General features: G+C 33.4%; 1 protein-coding gene across 1 annotated transcript; it reads right to left on the bottom strand.

Moving 5' to 3' along the window:
- Positions 1 to 529: 529 nt before the first annotated feature.
- Positions 530 to 27,784, bottom strand: LOC109601807 (5-oxoprolinase). The gene is made up of 15 exons (XM_049970545.1): positions 27,648 to 27,784; positions 26,078 to 26,248; positions 25,661 to 25,852; positions 25,147 to 25,438; positions 24,798 to 25,037; positions 24,526 to 24,739; positions 23,705 to 23,945; positions 23,446 to 23,653; positions 22,426 to 23,392; positions 19,784 to 20,281; positions 16,949 to 17,060; positions 14,681 to 14,905; positions 13,657 to 13,900; positions 12,492 to 12,589; positions 530 to 1,195 (listed from the first exon to the last, which is right to left on the bottom strand). Exons 2-15 carry the CDS (start codon positions 26,243 to 26,245, stop codon positions 1,022 to 1,024), a joined length of 3,873 nt encoding a protein of 1,290 aa, XP_049826502.1. The 5' UTR covers positions 26,246 to 26,248; positions 27,648 to 27,784; the 3' UTR covers positions 530 to 1,021.
- Positions 27,785 to 27,883: the final 99 nt, after the last annotated feature.

Here is a 27,883-nt window from a genome sequence, read left to right as displayed (position 1 = left end):
TCTACAAACATAAATTGCTAAACTTACTTTAAATCAAAAATCAGTACATTTGTTAAGCAAATAATATTAATAAAGAAACGTATTTGCTAATTATTTATTACTTACCTACTAAAATTTTAATTCTTGAAATAACCTTATCAAAATATTGTTCATAGAAGTTTATTTCCTGTTATATTCGACACGTAGTAATTTGTTAATTAGAGGCGTTCTTAGATGTCGTAACAATTTTCTGCATTACAAATATGGTAAAATGTATACACACAATTTCTAATGAGTTAAACAGAGTGTACAATTGGGTTACGGTGAAGCCCACAACGTGAAATTGCCTCGATAATGTTACGCATTAAATAATTAACATCCGTGCGTTATCTTTTGATTTTAATAATAAGTGACGGATTAGAAAATTCAAATAACGGGCGTTACAGATTTGTTTTTGAGGTGTAAATTACATTCATCAAGCATAAATTACATGATGAAATATGCGTAGCTGTAAAAGAAAGGGAAATTACGGTAAGTAAGAAAAAACATCTTTTAAAATAAAGGCTTTATTGGCATAACAAATATTAGAAGTCCCAGCACACATAAAAGAGAAGTGAGTTTTTATGTTAGTAAAACACTCGTAAAAATATTTTTTCTTTAAAAGTAAACATCTTCGATGGCAGAGGGTCTTAACCAAAAAGATAAACGCAGACACTGATGTACTTGTCTCAGGAGTATGATAAATCATTCCTAACTAAGAGGTTAGTTTCTGTAAATAAAATTTGTGGGAATAATATTATGATGGCAAACATTAATCTACTTTAGTTTTCAACGTGAATCGAATTAGAAGTTAGAGGTGGAACAAATATCAATTATTCATATGAGCACAAATATAAGTAGTTAAAAACTTGGAGACGAAAACTAATGTGTACATTTGTTCAAAACATCTTCATATACTTAACCTAAGCCTATTATTGTCCAAAAATTTGTTATAACATAGCATGTGCGCCATGGTGACATGTCGCAAGGGCGATGTAGGATTTTAGACGCCCTCCTGCGCCTGTCGGTATTCGAAGACGCTGCCCCGCTCAAGGAAGGAGTTCCCCGGGGCGACATTAAGCGACGTCGTCCCAAGGGCTAGGGCGTCTTCCCCAATTTCGACATCGTCGGGGGACCCGTAACCGCCGCCACCTGGCGTGTGGAGCTGGAACACGTCCTGGAACAAATTAAAAGCGGAGGTGCATTCAGGTAATTGCAAAAATCTGAAACCGAGACACATGTCACGGATGTCCTTTCCGGCGTGTCGGTTCCTGTTTGTAGGGGACGTTTAAGTTTTAAATTGAAATCGTTGTTGTGGGACCTCGTGACCCACAGGTCAGGAGTCAATGGGGTGATTTATGCAAATTTTGGTGTCAAGCTTTAACAAATGTTCTCAACATCATGGCAAGCCGATAAAGGTGTCAAGAAGGTGGAAGACTTATTAAATTTACACCAATTTAATATTTAACATAGGCTATTAGTATTACTGTTGGGAATTATTGTTTCTTGAAATCGTCAGGAAACTGGAAAAAATTATTGAAAGTTGTTATTGTTTATCTACGATTCTGTAACATAAATTGCGTTGTACGGGTGACTGATCATTCAATTTGATAATGTTGTAACTAATTTTCTAATATCACACTGTTATAGATGGAGTAATAACTGACATCAAAGCGTTTTCCGGTGCATCCCCTATTTCTAGACTTTAATTCGAATATACGCCCAATTTGTCTAGCTGCTGACATTTCTCGGAAATTAAATTTGCGGCGTTTCGTTTACCTTTGTTTACCTGGTGCTTTGTGTGGGATGAATAATTAACCGTTGGCAAATGTCGTGAATTTTGTGAACACGTATTAACAGGCACATACCGAATTATTCATTGAATGCAGTTCTCAACTACATATTTATTTCATTAGATAGGGCAATCAGTATATGCGGTTGGCTACTAAGCTCTAATTAATTATTGAAACCGGTTAAGCTGCACAACATTTATACTGAAATAAGCAGACATACAACTGACTCGCATCAAGTTTCGATATCTGTTATGCTGTAATCAATTGATAACTATAATTTAATTCAAATTTCAAAACCGAATTATTATTAATAATCCCTCGTCAAAGACTGGTTTTTACCGTAATCCTATTCAAACCACAATGCGATATACACACAATACAAATACACGTTCTGATATAAATGTATTATATTAAATCACGAGCATCCAATAAACTAATCGAGACCTAACCCATAATACGGCAAGATGAGACGTCAACGACACTCCGGGGCTTCTAAATCCATTATTCTCATCATAATTAATAATTCCGTTTAATTACTATTGTTACGTTTACTGTCGGCTGGTCAGCAAGTCTGAAACAATAATATTACCAGAAGCAATTGGCCAACAATTACTGTCTCAGGTAATCCAATTTGCGTTATTGGAAAGTCAATCGGCAAACAGTAATGTACAAGCAATAACATTCGAACAAGTAAGTAAATGGAGGAGATACATGGACGATTTAGAGCAATTGCAAGGTTTTACCGGCCACAATTCGGTTTCCGGGAAGGAATCTGTACATGCGAGAGGAAATGTTCTTTAAGAAAGTCCTGAGCGATGCCGAGACATGATTTACGACGTCTATGCATGCTTTATATACTGTCGTAAAAGCTTTTGGCCATGTTATGCACGAGGAAAGGATTTACGTATCGTTCGTAATCTTTTCCCGGCTAAATCTGATTAAAATATATGAATGTAATATCACAAGAACATTGTGATGTTGTGTCTGTCCTCAAATTGGGTTTTAATGTATCTATTTTAAAATTGTCTAGAAACGAAACATTTTTATATAGGGGGGTGCAAATTTCAAGTTGAATAATATTCAGGGATACCATAATCAAAATTTTTATTTAATAAATAAGATTTTTCTCAAAAAAAGAGGGTCACGTCAAACACGTGTCACTGTTATAAATTAAGCTTGTTGTTGATTATACAATCAATTACCCAATTTCCTCCCCTCACGTTTCGACTCAATTAATCCAACAAAGGAAATAAATTGGGGAAAATATGAGAAACATATTCGGTTAAAATTTTCAAGAAAAGAATATTTAGTCGCAAATGAAATAACATACAAGCCACGGATGAGTCAGTTTTGATATATGAAAACCAATATTTTCCGAATAAATATTTGTTCCTCGACCTGTTTATTTTAATTAGTTAACCACACAGCCAAGGAAAACATTAAAATTAAATTTGAATATTTTCTGCTGTCCTTTTGTAAATTAAATATAACGTGTTTTAAATAATATAAAATTGATTAAACAATATGACAGCATCCTAGTACATATTCTGCTGCCGTTTAGTGAATTACCGCGTGTATTAATAAATTCACACAAATGCGAATTTAGATTGGCACTTATAATACTCTGTTAACTGAATTATTATGAAACCAATGGTTTAATTGTCAATTAAATTACAAACATGTTCAAGTAATCGAGATTCATATTATGTATATGTTCAGTTTACAACCAAAGGAAAATCGTGAATCATCGATGTATTTACGCGAAACAAACGGAAATGAAATACCAATCGAACGTCATGTTCATCGAGGTGCATATTTGGAATTTTCGGGATTTAATGAATGTAAGTAAAACCGGTCTGAAACGTCGTGCTCAGATTTAACAAGTTTATTACGTGATTAAAAATCTCCATTCGACTGATAAATTCTCTAAGATCTATTTGATATTGATTTTGAAGTTTGAGATTTCAAGGTGTTGATTGGCTTATATTTAATATGTATGAATATTTGTGTTAGGAATATTGAAAAACTATATAATTTATCATTGACCCTTTGTTTTTTTTTATCTATTAGATTTTTTTATTAAAAGTTGTTTTCGTGAAAATATTAAAAAATTAAATTTAGTTAATAAAAGTATTTACGACTTGATAAATTTAACATAAATCAGCAATTTTTATTTTTGACCAAATTTATACATTTTAACCATAATTCTTTTATTTGATGTGAATTGTTAAAATAATATTAATGTACTATTCTACAACACTACTATATTCTTATTATGTAAAATGTTATATATGAGCCCTGTCTCAGTGAAGTTGGCCCAACCACTCAAAACAAAATTTGAAATGAATTTAGATGACGATAAGCAAACATTTCTTGTAAATATACGATTGTTCGTCTATCTACATGTTATCAGAGTATGTTTTAAACATTTTCATGAATATCATGAAGAGGAAGCTCTGATCACATCCTGAAAGAACCATCAAAGAGTTGTGTTTTCGTCTCCAAGATATTTGGATCAAGACAGAAACATCGACGCTTTGGTCTATTAATCAATCCGTCACTCAATTCAGGTAAATTTTAGATTTTTGTTTGATATTATTTTCATTTTCCCCTGTATATAAATCAGTCTAAGGAGATCTACACAAGAAGTATTGAAGTATTCCCACAGCATGATTAAACCGACACCCTGTTTCACTGTGAGTATAATGTGAGCTTATATGTGTTGGTTTGTAACACACGTATAAGCATAATTTCTTTATAAATAAATATAATAATAAATTAATCGTTGTTTTGTGATCCAGTGAATGAGAAGTCAAAATTGGATTTTAGTAGAAACCAGAGTTTTCCTTATAGGTCTGGAGCCATCTGTTCACAGTCTTTAAACTAATTTTAATATGTTTCATTTCCTCCAGGTTGGCTTTAATTTCAGTTGATGATAAGACTGGACTGTTTTTTGATATTGGAATTATCTAGATATCGATTTTCTTCCAGCTACCACTTGGTCACCATCCCTACTTGTTTTTCCCGATATTGGTCACGTCACGACCAATGATATAATAAACGAAAGGCCACTAGTAAATAATCTATTCACAGAGAATAATGAAAAACCATAAAATAAAAAGTAAAAAGCTATAATTTTGTTCATTGAAATATAATAAAAGCAATTATTTAAATAATAAGATTAAATTGATCAACTCCACAGTTGGTCAATTCAAGGAGTACAGCTCGTATTTTTAGTATATTCCAATAAGTTGGCTGACTTATTTTTATTTCTAACACTTCTTACTTTTGCCAATATCATATTACAACACTTCAAAACATTAATGCATATTAGCAATATCCATAAACAGTGAAATTCGTAAAATATTTAAATTATTAAATATTAATTAATCGTTTGTTTTAACTAAAACGAATATAATTATCATAAACAATTTTGTGTACCTGTACACATTCCCGTTTCCTATTTCGAAATTAACGAAGCAAACAAACGCATTAAATTTTAAATTATTAACTGGCATCAGGAGAGAAATCATTATTAAATAGAATTTACCATGGACGAATGTTTTCAATGAAAATTTTTCATCGTCCGTCATTTTCATTCGAACATCAACAAACCAAATCCAGCCACAAAAAAAGAACATTAATTTGGAACTAGCAGAACAAAATTGGATTTGTAATAAAGTAGATAATCTTTTTGTGGAGTCTTTTTACTCGGAAGTCACGATGTTTAACTTACATTTTCATTACGTTGAAAAAGGATTCATTTAGACGTAGGAAAAAGGTTTGAATCTGGTCGCGTTTTCGTATTCAAGTGGGCCAACAGGAAATTGTGGCAGTCCGTATTTATTTATTATTTGTATATGAACAGTCGGTACGCCGACAGAGAATGGATGAGAGCCAGACTAGAATAACAAGCGAGTCCAGAGAGTCGATCTACGCCTCTATATTTCGGCTCCATTTCAATTTTTACATGGAGCGAGTGTGAATATTTACATTGTTGCACTTCGATTGAATAGGAAACGCGACTGGATTTATGCAACGCGAATACTATTACCATGGACTAACGCACACATGTATTAGTCTGTGTGCTATTACTTACGTTTACAATGTTGGCTTCTTTATACATATTACAGACGTTGCCCCTTCCGATTGGGTCTTAGCTCTGAATTGCTGCTACTGAGCTATAGTATTGCACACTGGCAGCAATAAAACGTTTGCAACCTTAATTTATAGATGAAACTATGAATACTTGAAGAGAACATTTAGGATCTTCCTGGACTAATTTAGTAATTTAAAAAAAAATAATAAATAAAGGAAATCGCAAATGACGAATAGTTCAAGAATTTTACCCATTTCATTCATGATATAGGGAGGAATTTGTTATAATGGCCAAACAGAAATGTAAATAGAGTAGTGAAAAAAATTATGGAACATTTTTAAAAATTGCCTCGTGGTCAATAGATTGATGGATTTAAAAATTAAAATTATTGTGGTCTATAATTCAGAAAGACCGTAAAAAGTTATAAGCGAACAGTTTCTTGTATCAAAATAAGTGAAAACAAAATTAATTAAGAGGTTTCGAGTTCATGGAAGTGTGGAGAATCGAAAACGAAGTGGACGAAACAGAAAAACCTCCAGAGCAGGGCTGCCAGGGAGGCGTCCAGCAAAAAACCCCCTATTTCAAAAAAAACTCGACAAGTAAGACTCATAGTCATCGGAACTGGTCAGTAAGAGATTAGTCCTATTTTCGGACGATTTTTGTGGAAATAATGGTGGACAATTTGTTCATAGCCATAAAAACAATAGCCTTCATTCTAAATATGTTACAACTATTAAATATGGAGGTGACAGTTTTATGGTTTGGGGTTGTTTTTCCGCTTACGGTATGAGTCGATTCACAAAATAGAAGGCAAAATGGATCGTATATTAGAAGAGGTCATGGTACACTATTGTGAATGAGAAATTCATTTAAAATTTATATTTCAGCATGACAAACACACTGTCAAGCTTGTTAAAGAATGATTTGTTTAAAAAAAATCAGTGTCATAAAGTAGCCAGGCTCAATCTCTCGATCTTAAAACAATCGAAAACTTGTGAGAGGTAGTGGACAAGAAGATTAAAGCAAATTACATAAAAAGCAAATTTGTTTGAACATATAAAAAATGTTTGGAACAACATAAACCAGCAAATAATTTCCAATCTAATATCGTCTATACCAAAAAGATGTGAGAATATTATAGCCAATAAGGGGACTGAATGAAATATTAAATATTAGACCATTTACATTGGATTTACTTTAATTTTTATGAAGTGTCGCTCCAGTTTTGTTGAGATAAAAATAGTTAATTTTCTGGTTTTATTTAATATGCTTGATAAATAACATAATTTATTTGTTTTATTATTTAATGAAACAAAAATCAGTTTTGTAAAAAGAAAGTCGCTTTAATTTTTTCCGATACTGTATGAAAATACTTTCCAGGCGAAATTGAGTTTTTATTAAAAAAAAAAAAAAGTAAAAACCTATAAATATGATGATCATTGTAATTAATGAACAGATTTATCAGCAGATTGTAATTAATGAACAGATTTGTTTAAACAGATTACGGAAAACGTTAGGTAACATTTGTAACAAGTAAATAAATATTCTATACCACTGTATGATAAGGTACGATGAACGGTCAGACATACACAAAAAAATTATTAATAGTATTCTACCAAATTTTGTTTGACGATAATACTCGTCCGCATCGCTCAGGAATTTTGCTCAAACGCTCAAAACAACTTCAAAAGAAAAGTGTCATAAAGAGATGCAGAGGAGACATCAAGCAATCATCGATCGAGGACATATAAAGTACCAATTTTTATATAAGTTTATGTTTTTCTGATAAGTAATTGAAGTTATAAACTCTGGAAGAGGATTTTTATTAAGTTTGTAACTTCAAAATTCTAGTGCAGTAATTTTAAAAACTTACGAATTTAAAATAAATGAGGAACGTTTATTAAAAACCAGACATATCCACATTCCGTAGTAGTGAAAAATACCAAAAGTTATTTTCTGAGAGCTTTGAAATCGTTCGTTTTGAATAATTAAAAGTCTAATAAAATAAATTTTGTGAAACAAAATAAATTTCAAATACTATTTGCGACTGTAATTTAAGCAAGAAAAAACGCTGCAGCTGCAATAAAATCAGGTTGTAAAATTCCAGTTTTTAACAAATTCCTCGCGATTTATTTAATGTGTTACGGTTTTATTGCAAACTTTAATTGTGGATAGTGAGGGGTGCTTGGTGTAGTACGTTTAATTAAGAAATGTTTTTCCGGTCCTAACCCGGATAAAATTACGCTGAGAAAGATATACGGACTGTTTAATTAAAATTTTTTTTCATAATAATGACAGAAAACTGCTATCCGAAGGATTTTACATTGCTATATTAAAGTTACGTCGAATTACTTATCTGGAAACATTAAAATGTGTTATACTCTGAACTGGAATTATTTGATTCGTCCAATTAAACTTCGAAGTTTGTGCCAAATGGAACAATAAATAAAACATAGGTTGTGTTTACAATGTATAAGGACGGTGGCAAGTCGGATACTTGAAAACCCGCAAGTGGATTGTGGGGCTGTAAAAGTGGTGAAAGATATAAAATGAAATTATACATTATATGGAACATAGTGCGAAATGAATTCCTCTCTTGTCTGTGAAACTAAAAACCTTTTAGCTTTACACTAGGATCGCTTCATGTTGGGGGAATTAAATTTCTTCAAACAGATTACCCACATCTGACAAATTAAACCAGGTGTCTTATGTCCACGATTATCACTGTGTGGTTCATTTCATTAACGTTTGAAACTAATTAATCAATGTCAAAAATTTACATAGAGAGGCACCGTTGGAGCCCGATTTATATTGCTAATAATTTTGTCCCATTAAAAAATGTTTTTCGTGTAACGACCCATAATATTTTACATTTTTGTGGAAGTGCAATTTAAAAGTTTATTCAGTTCACATTAAGGTAGTGGATTTAATGCAATTTGATTTTAATGTTGATAATTTTTAGTTATTTGGTTGTAACATTTTGAACAATTACTCCATTGTTAGTACTCAATTACTCAATCACAAACTGAAGCTTTAGGCTAAAAGTTATTTTGATATTGATATATTTAGTTGTATTTTGCTTCATTCAATTCGTGTTTTTTATTAAAACGGTTTAACAATATCCATTAATTTAAATTAATATAATTTGTTCATTTCATTGAACATTCACATTTGATTTAAACAATTGAAATTCGTTTGTATATTTAAATGCCGATAACGAAGTAACAATTATTTACATAAAAATTCTACACAAGCTTTTACATCAACACGAAATTATAGCATATTGTGTAAATAATAAAAAGAGGACCCACATCAGAATTGTACTTAACATGTCTTACCACAAATATGGCAATATATCATGAAAGCGTTGACACCAAAATTGTGATATAAATCACGCAGATTTCTGCGAATAAAAAGGTGTGCCCTCATATTAATTAAAAAGTAAATCCGAAAAAAATTTCACCTGTATGTAACGTTATTTTTGCCCCTTTAAGGACCGACGCTTTATTGTAGCATCAATAATGCAGTTCGTTTTAACGAGCGCACAAAAACTACACGAAATGAAATATTTAGGTATTCTTGCCGTTCGTTTTTTTTATTTTAACAATAACACACTTATCAATGCCGAACGCAAAAATCCCTGCCACATCATTTATGTATTAAACCAACGTTTATAAAAAATGGATTAGATTTTAAAAAAAATTAACTTTATTGCACATTTCACAGTAAAGCACGATGATATACAATACACATGTACTGTGTAGTAGAACACCATATAATTTAGTGTTCAACAAAATCCAACCAGATCGTTAAATATTGTTCACCGATTCATATATTCCAGGCTTCAGGCAAATTTGTTATTTTGTGGTGTATTATAAATTATTGTGAAATCAGTTTCTATATATAAAAATACGTTTGACTGAGTAATTGTACGCCAACAATTTAGCAGTTTTTGGATTTTCCAAAATAACATGTATTCGATGATAAATTTATTTAAAATTCTGTAGCGATGCCGTTTATGAAATTAATTACAAACAATACGGTTTCATACACACAAAATATGTGGTGTTATATTTAAATGCCTGGATTAACATGATTTGGTTATAAATAATACCTACCGGATCGCAAAAATCAACAACAAAAATCGAAATGTTTATTTGTTTTGTTCATGCCGTTAATAAATAGGATTTCGATAAAATATACTATTGTATTTTTCGATACAATGTATCACGTTTGGAGAATTAAAAATTTGTAAGAGTTACTAAATCACTCCATTGGTTACGATATTACTTTTTATTATTGGCGTAGGTTTCATCCACTCATAACGGTTTTAATCATTTATTTATCAAGAGTAGAATTGTAGTACTGTAATCATGTATCATGTAACTGATTAGTTTATAGGGAGACCTCAATTGGAATCTGATTTTTTTTTGTATATACTAGAAACACCACTCTTTTGTGAATATGTATACCAAGAACTTTTTAATATTAAAATTGTTAGTAATACAAACATATAGTTTTGAAAAATAGATAACATCACAGTATAAGTGTAGCTAATTTTCTCTAAAATAATGAATCCATTAGGTTAATCACCCTGTATATGTGATATTTTAAAAAAATTTCAAATTTCTTGCCTTTTAATCAAACTTTTTTGAGTGGTGAATCTAAATTCAGCCAGTTTTGAAATGTCGGAATATTATATCTGCATAGCTTCAAGTCAATTTAATTGATGTATTAAATTACCATATTGGAAGTCTAAATATAAATGCAATAGGGAAACTGAAGCAACAAGTAAAACTGAATCTTGCAGACAAAAGTTGGACGAACTCTGCGAAAATTTCAAAGAAGCCTCACCTCAGACTGAAGATAAAAGCTGCATAGTTTTAGTGAAGTCAAATCCTAAAAGACTGGTTAAAATACAAAACAATGGATATCTAAAAAATATTATTTTGTTATTAATTTTAAAGGACAATATTTAAATTTGTCATAATATATGTAGAATTATTTTATTTTTTGATATTTTGGAATAAATCTATTTTATTTTGTAATAGAGATAAAAAAGGATGTCTTTATATTTTTCCAATTCATTTTATTTAATTTACTTCTTAAACTATAAAAGCAAAGTGTCTTATTTATATGAACACGATTGTGATTTACGAACAGAAACTTGAAGGAACATGAAGTTTAGTTAATTGTTTAGCATTGGAAACCTAATATACAATTCAAATAACAACTTCAATAACGAACTCTGCTCAGCTTAAATGGTAATAGTAAACTTAAGAACCACGATCAAAATAGGCACTGATCAGATCTTTTAATTATTAACCTTTGTATGTAGGATAGATTTATTATAATTATTTTAAAAACAGAATTTCAAATATTTTCAAAAGAGCCATCTGTATTAAGAACAACTACACGACAATAAACCAAAATATATATTGAAAAAAACATTAATAATGAAATAATTGTAACAAATAAAATTATGCTCTGTGGGTCTATGTGAAGAACAATTCAAACATCATATGTGACAAATATTTTCAGAACTCCTTGAAAAAAGAATTGTGCTGCAAGGATACCTCTTTGAGGCAACAAATTATTTCACTTTCTGAATGAATTCACATTATACCTAATAAAAATCATGTATTTTAATAAAATAAACAAATAAATTAAATATGTTCAACACCCACAGAACATAACCTCATGTTTCTCAGAAGTTCGAGAATTCCGGATTTTTATGAAGGACTCGATAGAAAAGTTTTTTTGGCTCAACCCGACTATAACGACAATTTGTTTAAGGGGAAGTGAATATTGTAGGTGGATGGAACAATAAATCGTTCCCGAAGGAAATGAAAACATCGAACATTCCCATAATCGAACATTCGCAGGAAACGTAATAACTCAATGGTGCCATATGACCGTGTGAAAAACCAACTGCACACATATTTACGATCAATCGCGGCGAGACATAAAGTTAATGCAGAGATTCGAGGGCAATGAGTGAGTGGCGTTCAGACGCTATCATAAAAACCGACGTCGCAGCGGAGGTTTCAATAAAGGGGCGCCGGCAAAATACTAAACGTGGATCCCGCAAAAATGTCTTGGAGGAAAAAATAAAATAAAAAAAAGACGACACATAAATTGGCGAGCGGAGGAATAGAATGTTGAACTTGTGCAAGAGGAGTACGAAAAACCGCAGATAATTCGATGATTGCAAAGTCTAATTTAACAGAAAGGATTTGCCATGTACAATATTATCGCGTTTAAACGTTGAGTGGATTATGAGGTACTGGGGACGTATTCCCTGGAATTTATTATTTCAATAGAACGATTTAATCTCGACATTTTTTTATACCGAGACGATTTTAGCTCAGAAGTTCCAATTGTACGTTTCGACTTTCGCTATACGACATCCCCCAACGAACATGAAAGGACCTAAGTACACGAATACCTTGTCAAATCTTCGTTATTCTTTTTGATGGAATATACTGTTATACTTCTATGACAATTCGACGTCAATCTATTACGTATTTTTAGCAAAACATATATCAGAGCACAAAATAATAGTAGGTGGATGTTCTTACCCCTGGTAGAACTGGAACGGCGCTTTTCGGTCCCAGATTAATGGTTCGGCCGTCGGATCTGACGAGCAGATTGAGTCCTCGTGCCCCGGACTCGCCCCCTGAAAACAGAAAAACAGGGTTACGTGGTGCCGATAAATAAGACGTGGCCCCGTTCCAATGACAAATCAACAATCCGACACACAGACAAACACGGTCGGGCTTTCTTTCAGGACCCTTGGCCATTTATCAAGAATCGACGTGAAACACACGTGCCACCCAAATTAAAGTCGTTGTATGGAGCCGTGCGATTTCTGTGTTTGTCTATAGATAAGCACGATTAAATGTGTGTGAAGGCACTTGACTGTTGACAGAGGGACAGGTATCAATAGTGGTTATTGAATAGAAATGCATGTAATGTCCATTGATGTCAGTGGAACTGGAGGATCGATCCATCATATTAAGAAAATGGATGGCAACAAGTGGCAGGCTGGTCATGTTGCAACCATTGTACAATCATGAAGTGACACTCACCGTTTTACCGAAACCCTTCAATTATTGAGCACGTCTACCGTTTCGTTTCTCCTGTTACAACGAGCGATTTAAAAATATTTTATGTAATATTAAATTATGTATTAAAGTAAACTTTTTATCGCATCCGGCATATTCTTATTTAAATTGCGGGCCCACTGCCAATCCGGCGTCACGTAAAACTGTTAAAACTCCCCTATTCCCATAAAGTAAATACAAACTTATCCCACGCAAAAACAAACCGCCGGAAAAACACGAATGAGCTCTTTTATTTTCGACTCTGTCCCATTTCGAATGTAAATTGCAAACAGAGAAGAAATATTTGTCGCACAGCGGGACAGAAACGCATTTGCACAAGTGAAAACAATCAATGAAACAGGACTAAGTGTATTGTGGTCGGTGTAACCGAACGAGAGCAACACAACTTTCCTAACGGAGGCTTTGGGTGCATCACCCTCGGAAATGCATTAATTCACTATCCGACTTTTTGCACACCGTCACGAAGTCTAAAGCTACTTTGGAGACATTCCATATTGTTGTTTAGTATCACTAGGAATCACAATCACACAGCACGAAACAAAAAACAGATTTCTACATCTGACTGAATCAGTAATACTAATAAAAATACACAAGGTTATGAAAATAGAAAATAATATACCTTCAAGTCCATATGGACGCAGAACTCTTCTTTCGGTGAGTACAGAAAGGGTTAAGGCGGATCGGAAGAGTATTTCTCTGAGTACTCCATCTCCTCCTGTGAAGCGACCTTTACCTCCTGATCCGGGTCTCAAATGGAACTTTCTGACATGAACGGGATATCTTCGTTCCAGGATTTCGATGTCCGTTATTCTGGTGTTGGTCATGTGAGTGTGAACACCGGAACAACCATGCCAATTAGGACCCTAGATAAATATTGAATGTGTATTATCTCACTGCACAACTTACTATTGATTTGCAATTAAAATGGAAACTGTAATTACACATGTAGGAACTAATATAAGCTGATGTCTAGAACAATATCAAAGAGCAATAATGTATTCATAGACTTTCCCAAGTCTTGTCAGATATCAGAGGATAATATTAAAACAGTCTACGAAGTACTTTCCATGACACCAGGACAATGAGTGTATCTTAGTATTGATTTATGAACTTATCCAATATGATATTCCTGCTGCAGCAAGCTGGCACTATACATTCCGAAAATTAAACTCAAACCAAGAATATAAACATGACCTTAATTAAAATTTATAATATCCTCTACGCCCCGACCATATAATGCATCAAGATGATTTTCGTTTTCAATTGTATGCATCGAGACTATTCGCCTCGTCATTGTCAAGTGCCATGAAAGTAGTTCGAAACTTAAGGTAAAGTAAACTTTATAATTTCATTTGTGGCTGAACTGTTTATATTAGTCACTTTAATGATGTTAATGGTTACTAAAGGATAAGAATGTTTGTCAGTTCCAATTAAATTATCGTTCAGCCCATTAAGAGTTCACCTTTCAGCACAGTCACACCATTTGTCCTTGGTTTGCATTGAGAAACCGGGGAACGTTTCGACTAATAATATTAAAACAATTCAGCCAACTCTCCGAACAATTAAAGACTCGCCAAACTTTCCAGTTCCTAAATTCGTATAGTTTTCAATACCAATTCTAAATGTTACCGTAATATACTTACTGCACCGCTACCTCCAGAGACGGTCTCGTAACATCCCCAGGTCGCGCTGCCGAATGTGATATTATTCATGCATCCTTGAGATGCGGCACAGACCCTGAACGCTTTGAGGACGACGTCCACAACACGTTGCGACGTCAAGACGTTGCCACCGACGACGGCTGCCTTATCGCTCGGGTCCAGGATTGATCCTTTAGCGATGTTGATTTGGACTGGTGCCAGACATCCCTGTGAGGATTAGCGCGGTTATTTCATGAACGAGATGGGTAAATGGGGAATTATGCCGGATTTCGCATCGAATTCTGATGGGTAATAACTTCGGGTAGCAGTAATTTCTTGATAATTTATCAAATATCTTAATATATGTATAAATGTTTTCTGCTAACTAAATCAAACGATATCTTTAAAAGACATAGATGGAAAATTGTATTGACATACTTTCTCCTATTTAGTGATGTTAATAAATTTTTTATATAGACCACAAAACTTTTCGATGATATGGCATTCAAAATAAAAATTATGATAAATTATGAACACTGTTACGGATCGTAGTTAATACCGACCTACTACGTTCTCATAAAAAACCGTCCAATAACTTGTTAATGTTCAGTTAATTAATAACCTATTATTAATTTTTGGATTATTGAGCTAAATTATACTTTGAATTTAGTGATTCTATTGGATTTTGAGACATGATTTAATATATTAATTGTAAAAAAAGCAACATCCAGGACGTATTACGACATTTTTATAAAATTTGGTATTCGGTACCTATTAAAATAATAAATGATTAAAATTAAAAAGAGTCAATCGGAAAACGTATTATCGGTTTTTTTTTCCTTCATATCTTTGAGGTATCTCAAACAAGCGTGTACTTAGTTTTTGTGACAATTTGTTTTATTCAGTAATTTATTCTAAACGTTTTTCATGCCTAGAGTACGAAGAAGAAATAATTTTAGTCAATTAAGCGAGTTTGATAGAGTTAGAATAATGAGTCTGTATGAAGCAGGAATTTCGTTTCGAGAAATAGCGTAACGTTTGAACAGAAATATTGAATGGAGTGGAGAGGGTAGAAGAGTAGAACAAGGGATTCCGGAAAACCCAGAGCTACCACAGAGCCACAAGACCGTCGTCTTAGATTATTGGCTCTAAGGGACAGGATGAGTTAAACGCGGGTATTCGATCTGGCACTAGGGGTTTAATGGTATGGGGTGCCAATACTTATTGTAGCAGGCCACCTTTAGTTTTTATTAGTGGGACGTCCCAGCGATATGTGCATCACGTTTTGGAGCCTTATTTTTTTCCCTACATAAGAAGAGATCTCAGACTAATTTTTCAGCAAGATAATGCCCATCCACATATTGTCAGGAACATATTAAACTTTCTAGAAGCCCCCCATGTGAAGATACTGCCTTGGTCGCCAAGATCTCCAGACCTTTCCTCTATCGACTTGTGTAGGATATGATAGCGACGCTTAAGGAATTTACAGCGCCCTTCACGAACTCTTAATAAAGTCCTCAGATTCATTACGTATGGGATGAAATAAAAAAAAGATAAGGAATAAATCATTTATAACTAGGTGTTGTCTTTTGCACACAGTATAACATAATAGCAGCATAATTTAAATTTTTCTAACACATAAATGAGGATTTTTCTGAAATATTAATTAGTACTTGTTTTAAAAAGATAGCTACTTAAATAAAAATAAAATAGTAGCAAGGGAAATAGAAATACGCACATAAGTATAATTCTCGAGAATTATTCTATTTACCAACTTAGAGAATTAGGAAAAGAAAAGCAAACGACAAAACAAAAACAGAATAAAATCATACTATTCCCATTGTACTTTTAAACGGCTTTTCCCGACTTTTCCTAACTTTGCACATTTTAAAAATAATTTATAACATCAAATATGATAAATATGCATAAATTCTAGAATTGCATAAACTGAATTCACCCCTTAACGTCTGTGATTTTCGAGTGCAGACACATTTACCGGTGGCAATAACGTATGTACTTAGGGTTGTTAAAGCCCGTCAGAAATATTTTATCGCGAAGATCTCGATCCGTGACAGTTGTGCCCATGAAACCGCGTCCATCAACTAAGATCGATGTTCGCCAACAAACTTTCAATATTACTTTTGGGGGAATTACAACGTTTTATTAAAATCTATAACTGGCGATAAATCAGCGTCGTTAAAGCGCCATCGAACGTATTTTAGTGCGGCCCAGTAAATTTGCAGGACATCTTAAAGATAAGCTCGAGCTCACCTGATTGAGTGGAACATCATGCCCGACCATACAACGTAGGCAATAAATAAGTGCAGACAGTGTAATCGCCTTTGGTGCATTGCAGTTGCCCCACACTTCAGGCCCGCTGCCTCTGGAAAGAAACAAATGTGGATTACAGACCGTGTTAAAGGCCGGACTTTTTCTACTTGTTGATGCCACAAACGACCCTTTTGTGTAATAGATACCGCCGAACACTTTTTACCAATCTAAAAGTAAGTTTTATTTTGTTGTTTCAATTGAAATCATTTAAATAAGTTGGGAGAACAAAAATGAACAATAAGATAAATATTATTAGGTTGTTCCGGCAGCATAAAATCATTTTTTTACATTAAAAAAAAATAAAATTATACGTACGTGTGTTTATGCATTATTTTTATAATAATGTATTTTTCACGCCACAAGTCGTAATGGCTTCAAAAAATGTTAGAAGTTCTAGTGTATAGGTATAAAGTAAGTAGAAAAAACGCTCGTGAAATGAATGTATGTCGTTTTGTTCATTAAAGGTTAAATTTTTAGTATTTTTAATTAAAATTACTTGTAAAAACGAGACATGGTAATAAAAGCTCGTTAACATGGAGCTTTTCACCAGAACAACTGTAAAATATGCATTGTAATAGAATTTTCTAAAACTAACTGACGGTTCAACAAACTTTTGAATTTATTGTTGTTTAAATTTTTACATGCCAATGATTTTTTTAAGCTTTGCTTATTTTTTAATAACGTAATTACCATACATACACTTCAAAAATAAAAATACTTTGCTTCATCAATTTTTTACTTGCAAATCCCTTTAAAATTAAAAAGTTAAAAGATTTTTGTATGAATTTTTTTATTATTAATATAAATAATGTACTCTGCTTCAAGAAATTAACGCACCACACCAATAATAATTGATTATTAATATTTGCTGAAAACTAGAAAAATAAACGTATACACTCTTTATATATTTATTTAAAAATAGGTTTTTATTTAAAATTGTTACATAAAATCTAAAAAAATATCGTTTTCCTAAAAAAATTAAAAATTGATAAAATTTAATGTTTATAAAAAATAAATATTTGAACTTAATATGAGTTACTTCCCCATTTACTACGAATGATAGCCTCACATGTTTTATCCATACTCAATATCTGGGTTCCAATTTCACTTTGGTCCAAATTTGGACGGTAAGGATGGTCCCTTAAACGTCCCCTAAGAACGTCCCAGAGATCTTCTGTTGGGTTAAGGTCTGCACTGCAAGCTACCCAGACCATAGCATTAATCCCAACGTCAGCAAAATAATTTAGGACAATATGAGCTCTATGTGGTTGTACATTATCCTACATTAGTAAAAAATTTGGGCCAATAAAAAGGGCATAAGGGACGACATGTTCTTCTAGAATGTCCAAAATGCAACGTTCAGTATTAGGGTTTCAATTATTTATTACCACCAAATCGGCATGTGCTGTTAAAGAAATGCTTTCCCACACCATAATTGAGCTCCCACGAAGTTACATTGAACATATCTTTCATTTGGCCGTCGAAACACACGAATGCGTCTATCGCATGTGTTCAGGAAAAATTTAAATTCGTCTATAAACAGAACTCGTTCCCAATCTACTTCTATACGGCTTGCTCTATAACAAAATTTAGCCGGGCTCTGTGATGATACACGATTTTGGTCGGACCTCGAGCAAGAACCTGGGGTTGCAAATTAACTTCCCTAAGTCGTTGTTGAATAGTTTCATTTATTCTAACCTCTTCTACGTTCTCTAACTAAGACTGTAAACTTCTTGTAGTCACAAATCGTCGTCTCAAATTTAAAAGTCTCAAAAAACGATCTTGAGAAAGAGTTGTAACATGATTTCTATCTTGACCTGGTCTCCTGGTATGGTCACCAGTTTCCATCTGCCGTTGTAACATACGAGAAATGGATATATGGGATACACCAAACCTTTCAGCTATTCTGCGATAACTCCCACCTTCCACTAAAATAACTGCTTGAACACACTCATTAGGTGTTAAATTTCTAGAATCTAAAATGAGGATGAAAAATGAGTTCTATCGAAACGGTGCGCTGCGGCGATAGTTTAACCTCTTGTACTAATTTACCAAAATCAGTATATTTCAAATAAAAAAATATCTTATAAAAACGTTTACACACATTTCAAAAGTCATATAGGAAGATGTTTCAAAGTTAACACAAACAATGTAGTATTTACTTAAATAGAAAAATTTATTTACTAAATTATAGATGCCTTAATTTCTTGGAGCAGTGCAATAAATATGAGATACTAATTATATTCCCAAAAAGCTAAATAAAATAAAATATATTAAGTAAACGAAATATTAATATCTCATTGAAGAAAGTCTAATTAACTTCCGGCTTTTAAATTGTCAACTCTCGCATACTTAAACATAGAAGTTTTACTTCAATTAGAACCTTCAATTCGCGGCAGATAATTTTAATTTAGATACTCTGAGAGGCGAAACACAAATAGTCACTAATTATATATAATATTAATTAGTTTCCTAAATCATGTTAAAAGTTTCACCTCCCCGTAATTTGATTTGGAACAAATTGAAAGACTCCTTTACCGACTTGCTCGTGGCACCCGCTTTAATGGACCTTTTGATAAATATTAATGAAAACGTTTCATTAGACCGACCAATATTACATTTCGTAATTTATTTTAACAACCTATCACGCCTTCAAGAATAATAAACCAATCATCCTTTGATCTCAACTCAATTTTGCAATGATTACACCACCCGGAAATAAAACCGATAAACTCGTAGTAAAAATTAAGGCCGAGCCGCCCTAAATGTACTTACGAAAAGTCGCAATAAGCAGATCCCTCGTTCTCGTTCAGTGTGACCTTCAGTCTGATCGGCGACCCGTCGTCTAAATAATCCTCGGCTTCCAAGACTGTCTTTCCGGTCCTACGATGGGCATCCCTCGCAACTTGTCTCAGCATATCTCTGACGGCTATTTCCGCATTCGTCTGGATGTGATTCATATATGCCTGGACCACGTTCAGTCCATATTGCTCGATGAGCTCTCCCACTAAATCTATTCCTTTTTTGTTGGCTGCAACTTGTGCCCGCAAATCTGATATATTATCTCCCAGATTTCGGCCGCCGGCCTTCAGGATGGCATCGGTGATTTCCTTTTCTTTGAACACGCCTTTTTCTACGAGCAGGAACGACTTAAATGCGGCACCTTCCTGATCTAAACTAGTGGAATGCGGAGGCATGGATCCGGGTGTTATGCCGCCAATGTCGGCATGATGGCCTCGACTAGCCACGAAGAAAATCGGCACTTCAATACCCCTGCAAAAATATGAATTAATTGCAATTTCACGTGTGGTTGGAGCAAGGAAATTGTTTAATTCGGCTTTGATTCGAAATGGAAGACGCCCGTAAACAAGTCCGCAGTAACAATAAGTTACACTAAAGTTCTATGTGCCCTCCAGCTTTCGCATGCCACTTTCTCCCTTATTGAACACCTGTCTGCTAAATTGCGCCGGGCCATTATCGTAATATATAGCCGACATAATAAAGTCGAGTAATAATATGTTATGTCTGAGGAGGTTGTTTAACGAACAGAAAATATGTATTTGTAAAGAACATATAAACGTCTATAAAGAAACAGATATTATAATATTTAATTATTTTAAAATAATAATAAACTTCTAATTTAATTTTGAACGTGTCATGTTAATAAGTTCGTCATGATCATAATTTTAAACAGAGTTTCTGTTCTCATCTTAACATAGTATGCTCAATGTTTTGGGAATTAAATTAGCAGGAAGTAATGTAGCATTGGAAAAACATCTAAATTTACGTAACTAAAAAAATTTCATATTTCGCATATGATAGATAAATTATTTTTAATCATTATTGCAATACTTGTTTTTTTTTTGTCCATATACAACCAAAATTTAAAGCAATTAAATATTACTGCATATTGGTAATATTCAACAAATATATTAGCAATGTCTTTTGAAGTGAATAATTTGAAATCCCAAGATTAAACAGATTTGTTTAGCACCGTAAATTACCTTAAAAAAACTTTCTTTTGAAGTTTTTGCTGCTATAATTACAATTTGGCAACATCAAAAACAACAGACTACAGAAAAAATCGTACACTTTTTACATCCAGACTTCGTAGACGTTAGATTCACTATAAGTGTGTGTACAATCAAAAGAAGGTTGCATAAAGGTGGTCTTAAGAGACAGAAGCGTAATTGTTTGTTCAGAGATAAGACTGGGTACACATTATATGACTCGGATAGCCTTATTCAGACATGACGTGAACATGGTGTCAGATAGCATGAGCAAAACATGACTCCAACTGTTGCTTTTGGAAGTTATTCTGCAACACTATGGAATTGAACTTCTTTAGAAACACGTAAGGAGTTACTCATATTAAACCTACAAACTATGAATGCTCTACAATATCACGACTTATTTCATCCAATTATTATTCTCTTTGATCAAGAACTTGGACCGGATTTAGATTTTGTAGAGAACATCGCCAGACTCCACTGTACAAAACTTATATATTTGGCAAAATCTTAAGATTCACTACACGCACTCTAATTGAACATGTATGGGATCGACTTCAAAGACAAATTTACACTTGAAACCAACACCAAATTTGAAGAAGCTTGCTAATGCTCTTAAAGAAAAGATCAGGAATTTATTCATTCTCTAATTTTGAGTATGCCAAGGAAGGTAGAACCGACCAAGTTTTTTATATTTTAATTAATTTTGTTGTATTAATTTCCCAAAGAATTGTAGCATTAGTTTTATTACCGATTTAAAAGTTGTTGTTGTTGATGCAGTTTTGTTTAATTTATGCAGGAGACATCGTTTATTTAATAATACATTTATTGCAATATAATGCCATTGGTATTATGATTTTTGAAATAATCCAAATTAATCACATTAAAAGATGATGTTTGATTATTGTACATAAAATTCTGACACAGTATCTCAAGAAAGACAAATTCCGTTAGACCCACTTTAAACAAAAGCGTCGAGTCCTGACAAATGGGAATAGTCCTCGTCAAATTTTTACAACGATATCGTCCCATAAAATTTATGATTATTAAGTATCGAATGTTGGTGACATGGCCGATTACAATCGTTTTAGGGCTCATAAATCGCTCTATGAACACTTACAAATTTAGTCTGCCATGCATTCAGGTTTCGACAACGTGAAATTAATTAACTCGGAAATATGGACAATGTAACAGCATAATGCCCTTTGAAATCACCGTAGATACACGCCGACCGTTTAATAAATTACCAATTCCAAACTGAAGTGCTTTGACAAATTAATTGTATCCCCAATTATCTATATATGTAGGTACAGATGCCACAGGCAAACAGAACCTTTTATTAGTGAGACGGAAGCCAGAGTTTGTTTATAATACGATTATAATTGTTAATTACCCTCTCGCACTTACTTGTAAAACACTGGTGTTATGACGGTTAAATCGGGTAAATGTGATCCACCGGCGGCCGGATGGTTGGAAAGAATGACATCTCCTTCATGAAAAACTTTTCTGGTTTTCATCTGGTACTGCACAGCTTCTTGCATCGCACCTAAATGCACAGGAATATGTGGCGCGTTAGAAACAAGCCCGCCGTCAGCTCCAAACAATGCACAAGAGAAGTCCAAACGTTCTTTTATGTTAGTTGATATGGAAGTCCTTTGGAGAATCCTTCCCATTTGTTCAGCAATACTCATGAACCTATGACTAAATATGCTCAGTTGTATGGAATCCAACTCAGGGCCGATTTTTTTTATCTGTCCCGATCCGATTGTGATTTTTATGTCCCCGTATTTGGTGATAACCGCCGTGCAGTTTGGTTCTATCAAAATTGTACTAAGTTGATCCATGATGATGGCTGGACCTGCTATGACTTGACTGGCGAACAAATTACTCAAGTGAAAGACTTTCGTATCTTGGTAGCCGGATTCGAAATACACCTTTGTAATGGCGCTCATTTTTGGTGGATCATTGGAAATTTCCCTGAGTTCCTCTTCTTCCAGATCGCTCTTTCCGACGCCACGTACGCGAATGTCATCCACGATTATGTTGCGATTTTGTATGACAAACCCAAACTCTGATTTGTATCTTTCAACGAAATATTTGGCGAAGTCTCCATATTTTGTAGCTTTGTCTGACGGAGAGCCACCACACATTAACGCACAGTCGGTGCCGTCGTATCTCATGTGCAAATATGGCTCCAATACGATGCTGTTTTTATTAAAACCTTGTTTTGTGAGTGCTTCAACACATTCTTTACCCAACGCATCCAATCTTTGCTCGAAGTATTCGAAATTTTCAGAAGAGTATGTTTTGGCGCTGGGCTCTTGTGCTTCGTGTACGACGTCAGCCAGTGCCATCCCGTATGCGGATAAAATACCTTAAAACGAACATTTTAACATGTGTAATTATTTGTTTATTAAAAATTATTACCAGCATATTTGTGCACAAAAACGGTGCTCATTCCCAATGATCGGGCAATAGCACAGGCATGTTGGCCTCCAGCACCTCCGAAGCAGGCTAAGGTGTGTCTAGCTGTGTCATAGCCTTTGGCTTGGGTCAATGCTCGAATAGGTCTGCACATGGCTTCGTTAGCCACCCGGACAAAGCCCATAGCTACTTCTTCAATTGACATCGAATTCTGTGCATTTAATTAGATCAATTACAATAATGTCATGCTGCGGCTACTCACTTTTTTGTCCTTAGAGAGGAATTCGTTGATTTCGTGGGTGAGTTTCTCAAACTGATGGATGGTAGTCGTTTTATCGAGAGGCGAGTCTTCGTTGGGCCCAAAGATTTTCGGAAAGTATTCTGGTAAGAGTCGACCGAGAGCTAAGTTTGCATCGGTGACAGTTAATGGACCACCTTTTTTGTAACAAGCTGGCCCGGGATGCGCCCCAGCTGATTCTGGACCCACCACAAACATACCAGATCTAAAATAATTATTGTGTAAAAAATGCTTATAAATATTACTGCAAAATAATATCATATCATAAAATAAAGTCATTTCATAAATTAATAATAAAGTGGATTTTTCAAATCAGTCTAGTATAAGAATATAACGTAGAATTTAATTACATTAAATAAATTTGCCACAATGTATTATTGAATGTAGTGATGAGTCTCCAGGGCGCACTTATGTAAAGGAAATTATAATTTATTAATCTCCGTATTATCTTGTTTCACATAAAGGATACTACGGACATTTATTCTAGGAATTAAGCCTGCAGAAACTTAGATTCCAAATTAGTCTAGAACACGTAACTTACGACAGGATTAACACTAATAAGACCTATTGATCAATTTAATTGTCATTAATTAAAAGTTACACCTAGTTGTATATCATTTGGCTGGAGATAATTTACATCTTCAGTATAATTTACATGAAAAGTCGTAAAAAATTTTGATTAAAATATTACAATAGAATAAAAATTATTTAAAATTTCCTCTATTCTTCCGAAGTAATTTATTCAGTTCAGTTAAAATTATGTGTTTTTAATATTAAATATTAACCTGAAAAACAACATTGATCCACCCCCTGCTGCAACAGTGTTCACATCGAGTTGAGGCGCTTGAATTGTGACTCCTGCCGTTGTACTTTCGTATACGTGCTCGTAATTTCCTGAAAATCTAGACACATCTGTTGAAGTTCCCCCCATATCGAATCCAATGACCGGTAAATCAGTTTCTTTCTGCCACGTCGTCACGGCGTATCCAACAACTCCTCCTATTAAATTATATTAACAGATATAAAAAATAGTAATTGATTGTGGGACAAAAGTTACCGGCAGGTCCCGATAATATAGCTCTGGAACCATTAAAATTGTGCATAGGTGTGAGGCCTCCGTCACTTTGCATAAAGAGCACCCTGGTACCTTCCAGGTTGTTCTTGAACCCGCTCGAGAAACCTTGTAAATACTTTTTGATGTGAGGCGTCAAATAGGCGTCAGCACAAGAAGTATAACCTCTTGGTACAATTCTGACCATTGGCATGACTTGATGCGACAAAGATACATGTCCAAAACCTACGATATTATTTATAATTGCTTGTGAACAAGTGAAATGGATAAAGGGAGACGGATCAATGGACATAATTAGAGATTTGTAAGTGTTTGACATGTGAAATATGCCCACCTATTTCCTGTGCGATTTGTCCGATCTGTAACTCGTGTTCGTAATAGGCGTAACTGTGGGCCAATGCTACCGATATGCTGTCGATTCCCTTCTGCCTAAGTTTCAACAATTTGTCTTTTGTCTCCGCCAAATTTAGTTCTTTAGTGACGTAAAACTTCTCCCCTGTCTTTCCGTCTACCGTTCGCCATTTTGCTGCTTGTTGGCCCAATTCACATTTATCCGGTAACTGTGGTATAATACGACAGTCGACTTCAACAATTTCTGAATAAAGGATGTCGGGTCTTCTTATGTTCTACAACGAAGTTTACGAATATAAATCGGTTGTTTTGCTATTCATGATTATGTTTCATGTTGTAATAAAACGGGGCATTATGTTATTGAATTTGATCACCATATCCATGAATTATTTATAAACGCTCAAGGGTACATTGATTACAAAAATTCTTGCTTTCGAACGCACTCGATTTAATTGAAATTGTATAGAGGCTGCAACGGATGTTTTCCTTTTACATACCAGGTCAAATATTTTGGGCCGCGCCTGGTTTCCAATCAGTAATATATCCTTGAAGCCAGAATTGGTAACAAAAGCCATTCTTTCTCCTTTTCTCTCGAGGAGGGCGTTCGTAGCAACCGTGGTTCCCATACGGATCCACTCTATAAGTGAACTATCAACATTCCCGTTGCTATCTAAAGCTCTGCCTGTTTCCTGTAACGAAGTACATAACTTAGATACCTATATCTTATAAGTCTGTCGATATGTGACAGAGATTTAAGTAATAAATGGAAAAGATAAATAAACATGTCTTTTATATGGGAAACAAAAATTAAAATGCGCGAATATTTATTTAACTTCATAGTTATATAGATATAAACAACAAATACTATAATTTACAGTTCACAATAACATTAATTCGTAAAGAAATCGACCTACCTCTTCAAGAATCCGACGAATTCCTTCTGTTGGCGCATCTTTATAATGTTGAGGGTCTTCTGATAACAGTTTTGTGACTCTAATTTTTCCATTAGGACATTTTGCAAACACATCAGTAAATGTGCCGCCTCTGTCTATAGCGAAACAGAATTTTTGGTTTTGAGTCATTTTCTGAAAAAAAAAACAAAATATATAACAATTTATTATTTTTAAATAAGACAACCCGTCAAATATGTGTCAATAATTAAATTTTCAACAATTACAATAATGTTTTATTCCATAACATTATAAAAATTCATTCATTCATCATTATCTTAAAATCTATTAACACTATATTTTTAATAAAATTAAATAATACATATTATTATAATATTATTGTTTTCTTTGCTGCAAAAAATATCTGAAAGTATGTAGATTCATAAAGTGATTTATAATGACTCCACAGAGGCGACTGCAAACAACGTAAGGTCCATAGCAGAGAAAACAAAAACTGAATGCATAAGATATAAATGGAGTCCGTGAGAGTGGATCCCGTTTAAGCAAGTCATGATGAAAATTTTGACTTTCCATAATTGGAATAAACCAGAGAGCACAGATAGTATTTTCGGTACTTACTTCATACTTTCTTATAATAGACATGTAATTTACCTACTTACATTAGGGAATACTTTGAATTAGCGATCACGTCTCAAATCAATAACTTAATTGATTTCATTCAAATTAATTTGTTATATTTTTAAAATTATTTTCATAATTTTTTACTTATAAAACTATTTAAGAGTTATACAAAATTATTTTAATTACTACATTTGTAATTAGTAAGAATTTTAATCATTTGATACGAATTTAGACTTCAATAATTGGTACAAATTACCTATGAAATAAATACTTATAAAGGATAAATGATTATGAAACGTGACAAAGATATGGAACGAGATTCGAGAAACTTCATTACACTTTACTTCAATCAAGGGAAATCCGAGATCGAATTTGGGACGACAATCATTCTCTGCCGACGAGTCAAACCAACAACTTGATTGCTTTGAATTTTAATTAAAGCTAATTACTAAAATATTCTCTAGTGTTCAATCAATTTGATTCATCCTATTTATTGAATTGGTCCATGTTAAAAACCTTTTTAGAATTATTGTAAATTCCATATAAAACGAAATTATTTTTCACTATACATGTTGACAAAGTATTGGTACGTGGTCTAAGAAACAAGTTTGGAGACTTCTGATCTAGAATTTTTAATCTATTTAGACAAATTAATATGAATGAAAGTGGCTTTAGGTAAAGTTTTATTTCATGATTTCACACGATTTTGAGAGAGATAGCATGCATGACAGAGACGATAAAAGATTCCCACTACGAAGCAAATTTGCAGACTTTTAATGTCCCTGTCGTGCATGATCTCTCAAAATTCAGTCGGTTACGATTATAATCAATCTCCTTAGAAAAATTGAATTTTTTATATTTTCTATAATATTTTTACGACATTATTATATTAGAAATTCAAAATCCATTTAAAATTATGTGTACTTTAATGAGAATTTATTATTATTAATACCTGTGACGTTTAACAATCCCGCTTCAACTAATATTAGCGCCTTATCTTTATGCAACTATGGTACCAGTTTTTGTTGTATAATACGTTCAGACGCTGCGTATTTATCAAAAATATCGATAATTTAATCGATATTAATATATTTACCACACTGAATACCACAAAACTCACTGATAAAAAGGTAAAACTGGACTAGTCCATCATGACAAATTTCAATTCCAAAAGATTAAAATGTGATA

Source organism: Aethina tumida, chromosome 1, assembly GCF_024364675.1.
Source record: "Aethina tumida isolate Nest 87 chromosome 1, icAetTumi1.1, whole genome shotgun sequence".
Lineage (NCBI taxonomy): Eukaryota > Metazoa > Arthropoda > Insecta > Coleoptera > Nitidulidae > Aethina > Aethina tumida.
Note: the sequence above shows the minus strand (reverse complement) of the source record. Positions and strands in the feature narration are given on the sequence as shown.

Excerpts from the sequence above, each read along its gene's own strand:
- LOC109601807 (XM_049970545.1), bottom strand. The coding sequence starts at position 26,245 with ATGACTCAAAACCAAAAATTCTGTTTCGCTATAGACAGAGGCGGCACA. Across the intron at positions 25,038-25,146 it reads ACAAATCGCACAGGAAATAG|GTTTTGGACATGTATCTTTG; the intron begins GTGGGCATATTT and ends ATAATATCGTAG. Across the intron at positions 17,061-19,783 it reads TCTGCTTATTGCGACTTTTC|AGGCAGCGGGCCTGAAGTGT; the intron begins GTAAGTACATTT and ends GTTTCTTTCCAG.